Here is a 10,668-nt window from a genome sequence, read left to right as displayed (position 1 = left end):
AACTCATTCATGTGACTTGGGATATTTGTTGTCATTGTTGAAATTTTCCTTTTATTTTCTTAAAGCTCCCCGTGGGGGGAAAAGTGTGTCCATTTTCAGTTAACGAAAGGAAGAAGGAATTGATTTGGACTTGGTTTTATCATCTTATATTCAGTTCCCTTAATCCCTTTACATGGAGATCAATGAAAAACCAGGAAAAGAAAACTGTCCATGAATTTTATCAATGGCATCTTATCCTTCTCCAAAGTCCATCATCCAAATAGCTCCTTCTGTGTCAGCAACCAACACCTGTGCGCTGTTAGTGGAGTGCACATCATAAGACAGTGGAATTGAAGAGAAAGTTGAGCTTCATCTTCTCACTGCAACTTTAAGAAATAAGAAGGAATTGGCACAAGGGCATCTTCTCAGTGGATCTACTCACAATCTAAATGCTTGGCCAGCAGGAAAAAAATACCTTGTCTTTCAACGGGGCTTTATCTTTTGTCTTGAGCAGCAGCACAGAATTCTCCTTGCACAGTGTCTGTCTCTCTTATCTGTTCCTCGATGGCTGTGATCACTTCACTAGGGGCAAACTTCAAGGTACTGATGTCTCCAAACACCTGCAAAGTGGTGGTAAGATAAGCAAATACATCAATGGAATTACATATATATTGTTCTACTTTTTTTCTCCTGGAGGGAAATGGGAGTTTGGAAAAGCTCTGAACTAACACTAATATTCTACTTCCTCCGTTACACAAAAGCTTTTGGTTTAGGTTCCATAGTTCAGTACCATTTCTAACCTTTACAGTAATTTTATAACGACCCTAAGAAAAATACATAGTAATATAAAGCAAGTAAAATAAATGTATATGAAAAGTGAATTTTTCTCTTCTACTGAAAGCAGAAATGTCAAAAACCAAAAACAACCGAGCTTCTCTTTGACCTTTAGTAGCTTTTAATTTTGGTTTGTGCATTTTAGGATGGGCCCCACAGCACTTCCTATGATACCAGCACTCAGGAGGCTGAGACAGGAGGATGGGAGTTAGAGGATATCCTGGGCAACATAATGAGATCTGGTCTCAGGAAAGCAAAAACCAAACAATAGCAACTTCACAGACCTTTGATTTGCTGAAATGCTTAGAAACCATGAACTGTGAAGGGAACAGAGGATAGCATTCCCATTAGCAGGAAGTATCTGTCACTTAGAAGTTTCTGACATACAAGACTTAATTACCCTGCAACAGAACTCCAAGACCCATCAACATCCTTGTTCATTCAAAACACAGTTTGGGTTTGTTTCTGAACTGTTTACTACATGAAGTCTCACCGATCTACTCAAATGTGTGTCCTAGATTTTGATGGCATCTTGTATTTACAAGCATTCTGCTGAAGGATTGTATCCACCCAGAACTTCATCTCTTGAATAAAAAGCCATTCGTGGGAGCAAGGCAGAGAACCACTTCTGCAGACAGTTCTGAAGAACTGTCAACCGGAATGAAGTTCTCTGGATAGCAAAGGACATCTGCTTATCCGACCCATTCTTCTTGGGTAACAGGAGCCATTTTCTCTTTCTAGAATAACCCTTTCATCTGCTAATGAGCTCATAAATCATGTGGCTAGCCAGTCATAACACCTCTTTCCAGGGTAGGCAAATGGGGAAAACGATAGTGATTGAAATACTGGGACTAGCAAATCTACTTCCGAGACAGTGAGTATTACAAATGACAAAAGCCAGGACATCCCATGGAGAGAATGCTGCCCTGGACAGCAATGATGGAAAAGAAAGGACTGGACTGTGTCATTCAGAACTCAGCCGTTGCATCAAAGAGCTGTGGAAATCCCATTTTTGTTTGAGTTATAAATATCCTTCAGGATTAAGGAGACACAAATTGGATATTTGACATATCTCCATGATCTCCCCACTTCGTTGACTGCCTCTTGCCTCTACACTCTATGTCTCCCACATCCCTTGCCTTTGAGAGATATCACTTGCCTTTGATTTTTCCCATCATTCTTCTTTTCGCCCTGTTGGTGAAAACACAGCTCTCATTTCAAAATGAACCAGAGGATAATTTACTCTTTTTCTTTACGTATGCATTTGTATAGTAAGTGTACATGTGTGTGTTGTGAATGCCTGTGTTGGATGTCCTCTTCAATTTCTCTTTACCTTATATATTGAGGCAGAGTCTCTCACTTGAACCCAGAGCTTGCCGATTCACCTACCCTAGCTACCAGCAAATCCTTTGATTTGCCTCCCAGGTATTGGAATTCCAGGCAGACAACCATATAAGCCAAATATTAATGAGAGTGCTGGGGCTCCAGACTCTGATCTTCATGCTTCTGTGACAAGTGCTTTACCCATCAGTCCACCTCCCCATCTGAGATAGTTCATTCTTACACCAAATATGAGTGACTCCTGCCCAGGAACACAGATGCAGGTGATCACCAAATGCCATATTCCAATACGGAAAGTTTCATGAAGTTTGTATATTAAACAACAAAGAAGAAAGCCATAAATCAAGGCATTTTCCAGATACATTGGTGGAAATATCAGATAGGCATATTACAGCCAAGAAACCTTAGCTTTAAGTATCAGAGGTAATAGTATTCTTAGCTTTTAAGTTTGTGGAAGCTAGTGGTCTGCTAAGTTAGTACATTCCAAAGGTGCTATCTGATATTTGAAAGAATACACAAGTGGGAAAAGGATGGCTTACTAAGGTTAGCTCATGATGATTTGACTCTGGATCTGCAACATTCCAGTTCTCCCAAAATATCAAAGTTTGATCAGTCAATCACCTTTGGAGAATCTTAAATATAAATGTGGCTTTTTCTAGGAGTTTTGGTTTGTAATCTCTTACATTTATTCATTATTATATGCTTTTGGAAAGCGGTATGCACACAATGGCATTTGTTGAGATAGCTTCTCTTTTTTCCTCATCTGGATTTTCTACAAAAATGCAAATGAGAATTATTTTTCTGGAGCTTTTCCCATGTGCCTCAAGATACTTCTGATTGAGAGCCATCTGCCAATTCCTTTGAAAACTTCCAAAATACACATTACAAATATCAAAGTGGATGGCACACAGCCTTCACCAGAATTATGAACTCATAAATGACACGGTCACTTCCTCCTGAGTCTCCTGTGATTTACAATCTTTCTTTGCTATTGAGAATTAGATCCAGAAAAGCAACCTCAAATATCACTCTATCTTCTATAAAAGGAACTGTTAAGATGACTGCTTTCTCAGGCTTTATTATTCCAGAAAAGGTCTAAAGAGCTTAAGAAGGGACGTGGTGGTGGGAGTGGTATTGTTTACTAAAAGTTTAAGAAACCTGGCTCTCATCTGGACTATGAATTTCTCTACACAAGATTGTTCACCAGCAAGACATAGACTTCTGAGTTATTCACCTGCTTCTGAGCGGCTCCCACAATTACCATTCTTCTTTTTGCCCTTGTCACAGCTGCCAGATAAAGAGCCCAAATATATAAAGTACTGTGCATGCACATGTGAGACGCATCAAATTAGCAAATGTATTTTAGCTGTCAGATTTAAGGAAGAGAGCATAAAAATTTAACTAGCCTCTATTACAGTTGCCAAAGAAATGATCTGGCCTCACTTTAGAGTTAACTGGGCCTGCAAGATGCTTGGCTTTCAGATTCTGCAAAGCTATCACAGAGAGATCTGGTGATGTTTTAAATCTATACCGATGTGCCCAGTTACTTATTTCAAATCATTGTCCTGGAGAAAATAAGGTACTGACGCATAGCCATGCTCACTATTTTATGGGTGCCATTGATTAATAGGAAGAAATGTTTCTAGAAGAGAAAAACACATCATGAACTCAGGCCTAAGACAAACTGCTAGTTAAAAATTTCAAATACTTTCTAAAACTAGGAAAAATGAACTACTATGTCACTTTGCATCTTTCAAAGGGAAAACCTGGGACAGGGAATTATGATATCCAGGAAGTCTTTTATTTCAAACATGGCACGATCTGAACAAAAAAAACACGAATAAGGCGGGGAGCTTTTCCTTTCACTGCTAGTCTGTTTATACATCCATTTCTTTTAATGTCAACTTGGTATGCACACACGAAGAGTTGTATACATACATCAGACACACGTATGCCTTTAAACTTTAATATTCTTTGACCCAGTAAATCTACTTTAAGAATCTACCCTTAATAAATAATATGGGAAACCAGTGACAAGAACAGCGAATGGAACTGTAAATTCATCTATAAAAGAGACCTTGAAAATTTGCAAACCTATCCAAATCAATTTTGTTGGAGGACACCTGGTTCTGAGCTACTAGGTGACTGAGGCTAAAGCCATCGCGGACCTGATTCTGTCTGATTCTGCGCTCTGGTGTTTAAAGAACGTCTGAAGGGGTTTTCTGGAACATGCAGAACTGGTGTCCAATGGTGACAGCATGACAGCCCAGCACACGTAAGTTCTCTCTGCCTTGTGCTTGAAGCAGAGTTGTCCTCTTTGTTACAAAGAAGTATCTGAATTCTTAGAATTTTTCTATCTAAATCATACTTAGGAGAGAGGTAGCTAATTGCTTTCTAAGACGGGAAGGCATACCCCTAAGTTTCGATTAGAAAAATGGAGTTGACATTACTTAGATGTAGCTGCTGAGATAGATCATTTCCAACTGTCAAAAATAAATGATATGGATAAAATTTCAAAGGCCATTATAACCATGGCTAAAGAATTAGAAGGAGGAAGAATAAATAGGAAAGATATTCTAGAAACAAATTTGGATTTCATTTTCCCATTGAACCAGGACTCCTGTATTCATCCTCAGTGAAAATCAGCAACTACTTAAAACATAGTCTCCACAGAGGGCAAAGGGTCTACTCAAATTGAGTTGAAACATCACTTTCAAAATACAATGCTCTATAAGTTGTAGGTTGAATCAACATTTTAGAAAAAGAATGTTTTGCATTTCGGTAAAGTGGAGAGCTCATGTAAGATTTTCTCAAGTGATTAAATGAGCAAAGGAACCAGGTTTGTGAGCCATTCTCTGGTTTTAGCAGGGACGTCTAGGGTAGCTGTGGCCATGCTGACAAACATTAGAAGTCAAGGCACATAGTCCTCTTATTTCTGCAAAAGTGTACTTTACTGAGTTGTAAAATATTCAGTGTCCTTAAGATTAAATATTGGAAGATTGTTTCTGAAGAAGCAGCTGTCATCTTAAATCTAAAGTCTAGTTTGTTTACTGGCTGTATTTTATATCCTTTAGAAAATGACACAAAATGGCAATAAAATCATGGTAAGTATTCTACAGGGGAATATAAATGCCCCTTGGTTACACAGTACATATCTTTGTACATAATTCCAGTTTATTTCCCCAGAATTATGTTAAATATGTAAAAAGCCTTTTCTCATAAAGTTTAAAAGTACTGGATGTTTCCAAGTTGTAATTCAGCATTAGTGTCAAGATTTCCTCAGAAAATAAGCCATGGTTACTATTTCATTGCTTTTAAGTGTCAGTCTGTATACTACATGTGATTTTGCACATAAAATAAACTTGAATCATTTTATATCACTCTATCAAAACGGTAAGATTAAGTATAATTCATAGTATATGGCCATAAAACTAACTGATGCAAAGCAGGTGTAATTTTTTTTAAAAAAGATAGCTTTTGCATTGTTTTATCACTAATTAATTCAGGTGATTGTGGAAAAATTTGTTCTATAAGCTAAAAGTGAAGAAACTAATATTATCTATTGATTCTTAAAGAGAAATTATATATGTATAGGTAGTTCTTAGTTTAATACTGGCATAATTGCAAAATATATCAAAATATTGAATAATAACTAGTCAACAATAAGAATTATATTTAGAGCTTTCTTTTTACTTTCTTCACAAGTGAATCCTTTGATGCTTTTATAAATCATTTTTAGGTAACCTTGTCAAATGGAATAAGATACAAATTACTCACTATGAAAATGTTCATCACAAACATTGACTTTTTAACTCATGGTTTTCAAACTTATTTACAAGGAAAAGTTACAAAAATTTCTCCAGTGTAGTAAATTTAGATAAATTAAAAGAAATATATGTTTTTTGTTTTTATCACCTGTATGATATCTTTATACAAAGTCCAGTTCAATGAGAGAAAAACATAACAATTAAAAATTAATGTTTAATTTAAATTAAAGCATTTAATTTTTACAAATTTTGCCATACAGATTTAATTCCTCATCGGTGCAATGTCTATATTAAACATTTAATCACATATTTTAAATCATACATCAAGACTTAATTTTGAATTGTTTCAAAAATAATTTCCATATATCTTTTAAACAGTTCCTATGAGTTAGAATCCAGATGAATTTTTCTTATCCAGTATTACAATATACTTACAGCTATTATTTTTGATAGACATGAATACAATAGAAAAGTAATTATTTTCTACCGCTTTTATAAGTTCTGACTACTCAGGAATTCTAAAGAAACAAATATTGTGGCTACTTTTATGTGTAATTATTTTTTAAAGGATTTGGTTATCTATTTTTTGTATGCATAAATTTAAAAATAGAGTCTATGTAAAGCAGCGAATGACTGATTGCCTCAAAATATGAATACCAAAGAAGTGTAGAGACATTGTGTACATTACTTAACAATGCTAGTTATTTCAGGAAAAACCCACAGGATCTTTGAAATTATTCTAACAGTCATAAGTCAATATGTAATAAATGGAATCAAAACAGTTCTTCATGGTTCTCTAAAGGAAATACATACAGCTATAATAAAGTTAGCATAGCACTAGAAATATTTTTTATCTTGTAATTGAAATAGCATGTCCAAATAAATGGTTGCATTTCCTAAAATGTGTCTAAAGTTTAATGGATTTCAAATTTGCAGCATCTACATTAAAAACAATTCTGTATAGTTTTTCCTATGTTACCAGTACATATCAAAATTACACATAAAGCAGCAACAAAGTCGGAAGTGAGGAATTTCTTGCCTACTCTTGTGAAAGACTAACTGTGTCATAGCAAGTTGCACTGACCTAATTATTTGGGAAAAATAAAATCACTTATTTAGATACACATATATAAGAATATGTTTTCAAATAATATTTGAAAAGATCTAAATTCCCATATATCTAATAATTAATAAATACATGTATTTAAACTTTACACAGCAGTCTGGAAAGACAATGTCTTGTATGTAACATATTCTAATACTCATCTGATAATTGAATTCCACTTTGCTTTTACATTTTTTTTAATATCTGACATATAATCATGTTTAAGTTTTAAATATGCCAAAACGATAATACTTTACAGTTTGTTTTAAAATAGATATTAACAAAAGCAAAAAGCCAGATAACATCAGGACCTTATTCCAAAAAAATCAATAGACGTGACAATTCTGTTTGAACGTGAAAGCCAGGAATAAAAGATATTAGTAGAGTTGACATTTTTAGTAATATATTTTATTATTTATCTATGAATTTCCTGTCAGTGTATACTGTTGATTTTGTCATGTAGTTATAACACACTCACAGGACAGACAACATATTCACGTACAGGTGCAGTGCACAAAAGTTCCACTGCTCTAAATTTGGACAATGGAAAATACTTCGTTCTGTATTGGCATGAGTGAATTAATTGTAATATGATAATCTTCAGGGAAGCCTAAAACTATGTAGAATGAGGAATGCAAGAATGGCTTTTCTTCCTCTCCCATACGCAATGACTTTCAACAAAAGGAGAACTTAATGGAGTAATTTTCTCTCTGAAAATGTAAAATATCAATAGTTTGTTTCAGCTTTGCAAATGTTGTCTATAGGCCCCATATTCTTGAATTTTTTTCCTGATTTCTCTCCTCCACATCATTACTCATTTTTCCCTCTCTTGCACACGTGCACACGCATGTACGGGACAGGGATCTCCTTAGCTCTCTGCACATGGAGAGCAGAAAAGCGAATCCTCCGTGCACCTCTCTGCTCTGTAAGTGCTGGATTGCCTGCCCAGCAGAAAAGCCACAGCTGGGAAAACCCATCTAATCATAAAATTGTTTTTGGGTTTTTCGTTTTCTCCTTTCTTCTCCTGCTGCTTTCTATCAGCAGAACACTTAATACTAATTGGTTAATCTGTTATTTAGGCAAGTATTAATATTCTAATTTTGCAGACAAGGAATCAGCTTCCCGCTGAGCTTCCCCTGGCCCTGGGTAAGGAGTTCTTCAGATGGGAGATTCAAAGTAGGTGAGGTTGTCCTCCTGAGACCCTGCTGCCTGCCTAAAGCCTCCAGGAGGGCTGAACAAGGCCTCCTTAGATCGCCGAGTTCCTGGCTCCCAGTTCTCCACTCAGACCACCAGGCGACACCGCCTCTAATGACAAAAATCCATTTTCCCATTCCACCCCAACTAAAGCTCTAAGGACTTTCTTAATTGCGACTGATACCCTGGGAACAGGAAGCTTATTTGTGACTTGATGAATCTTCACCAGGCTTGCCTGGGTTTCTAGGTTTTGCAGCACTAAAAAACTTTCCAGTAACTTTGGTTTAATGGAGTATCGTAAGATCACATTACCTATCGAACAAAGAGACGAAACGTTACTCAGTGGAAACGTGGAATCCATGGATTCCAGAGATACTGAGAGGAACTAAAATGAAGAAGAAATGCCGTGCACTGAAATAACCACTGCCCCTGACCGTGGGGTGGGGGCAGAGGCAAAATGCATAGTGTCAGAACTGTGTCATCCTAGGCATAAGCCTGGCTGGAGAAGGCTCTGAATACATTTTCAGTAGAAAGTCCATTTCAGATTGATATATTCAGACCTCTTTTGTGTGGAAATCATTCTTTTCAGAAAGTACACCTTTCCACATAAATAGAAACTTGAAGATAATTGATTCCAAATCAAAAGGATAGGGCTTTGTTGGGAAATTTTTGAAAACAGAAAGATTACTATCTGTCCTAGATTTCAAACCAAAATTAGGAGAGGTTTAGATGTCATGCACAAGTTAGAGCTGTGTTCAGTGCAAAAGGAACGTGGATAGCTGGAGACCCTGTTTTAAAAAAAACAAAACATAAAACCTTCAAGGATAAAGGGGCAAAGCAAAATTTCACCTGCTTGTATTTCAGATAACGTCATATCGAATTTGTATTATTCACAGACTCTGTGGACGCTTTTTTCCATATCTGAATATGGGACCAAAATGTGGCCTGAGTCTGACCCATATCTCTAATGGGGTGTTGTCCTAGCCTACATTCAGGCTCCCCTAATGGACACGATGATAAAGAATGTATGGTGTGAAATTCTCATCATGCAGCACACTTTGGAATCCAGAAAGTCAATGTTTGATGGCTTTCCTTGAGTGTGGAGTCAGTATCTAATACAAAGAAAGGGGATTCAGAATTTAAAGTCAACTTCAGGGCTAGGTGTTAACTGTTTGGGATCCATCTTTTTTAAAAGTTTAGTGAATCTTTCTTTTACCCAGGAGCATAACCTACCTGTGTGTTAATTTTGAAATTTCTCTATAACGCTTATATCTAAGAAAACATGAATTCTGTTTCTCACTAAGGTTCCAAAAACCAGCCTTAAATCTCTCCCAATTTCAGGTTTTGTAGCTTCCAAGCTCAGTATCAGAACTTGTAGGTTTGGAGGTATAACCCAGTGCATACTTCTGGCATGCTTAAGGCTCTGGGTTTAATTCCCAGCATGGGAAGAAAGGGAGGGAGGGAGGGAGGGAGAGAGGAACAGAGAGAAAGAAGAGAAAGAGGGAGAGGGGAGGACATTAACTGGCCTGGGAGTATCTGCTGGAGTCAGAAGGGGAGCAGACTGTTGAATAGCCAGTTAGGTGCTGGAAGGAAATTTGCCTGTTCCTCAATTCCTTCCAGGACTCTGATTACTTCACTTTCCAGGAGACACAATTCTTCCCAGCAGCAAATATAGAAAAGCCAAAAAATAAAATCTAGTGCTTAAGTAAGCATTAGGCAAAACACAAGGAGAATATTTCCAGGCAAGCAAGTTTCGTAGGACGCAGATAAAGAAAAAAGCCAGAGATAAATGGATAGGCCTAGTCTTCAGCATCTACTCTAGAATAGCAAATGTCCATGACTATTCTGGGACCTGAAGATGTGGGGAAGATGATTCTGCATTTTCTGGTATTTCATTTGGGCACAGACACTATCAATGCCCAGTTCCATGCTCACCACTTACCCCTATAATGGACAATGTATGAAAATGTTATGAATATTTATAAGTGTTTATGAGTTGAATGAATTTAATTGTACATGAGCCATAATACTTTGCGATCTTTATTGTACCATTTGAAAAAGAACTAAAAGTATATTACAGATTTTATCTCATTAATGTATCCCAAATCCCCGTGAGCCAGGTAGCATAAATCTGTACAACCCAATTTAACCGATAAGGAAATAGAGTGGTTAAAAATGGCTAAGCCAAGGTTATGGAGCCAAAGAAGGAACAAGGGAATGGAAGAGCCCGGGTGGCCGCTGTGCTCAAGAGACCGTGTCACCTTCCTCTTGACTTTTCATGGAGGCTCTAGGAGGGACACAGTGCTATAGCAACTTAGCATCTCTACCGTCCATCGTATGTCAATGCAGAGTGCTCACACATACTTAAACATGCTTATGCAAATTTAAGAAGTCACAGCAGTTTTTTTGTTTTGTTTTGTTTTGTTTTTGTATAAAAAAGGCTTCTTA

The 10,668-nt window shown here is 36.8% G+C and overlaps 1 protein-coding gene across 1 annotated transcript in view; it reads right to left on the bottom strand.

Annotated features, from left to right (window-relative positions):
- Positions 1–473: 473 nt before the first annotated feature.
- Positions 474–10,668, bottom strand: part of Ofcc1 (orofacial cleft 1 candidate 1) — a 342,547-nt gene continuing 332,352 nt past the window's right edge. The window contains exon 20 of the mRNA XM_029562823.1: positions 474–599. Coding sequence (XP_029418683.1) covers positions 474–599 — 126 coding nt within the window. The remainder of the gene's footprint in view (positions 600–10,668) is intronic.

This window comes from Nannospalax galili, unplaced genomic scaffold (assembly GCF_000622305.1).
Source record: "Nannospalax galili isolate Female #2095 unplaced genomic scaffold, S.galili_v1.0 scaffold72, whole genome shotgun sequence".
NCBI classification, from domain to species: Eukaryota; Metazoa; Chordata; class Mammalia; order Rodentia; family Spalacidae; genus Nannospalax; species Nannospalax galili.
The sequence above is the reverse complement of the archived record's forward strand: the minus strand, read 5'-3'. Positions and strand labels throughout refer to the sequence as shown.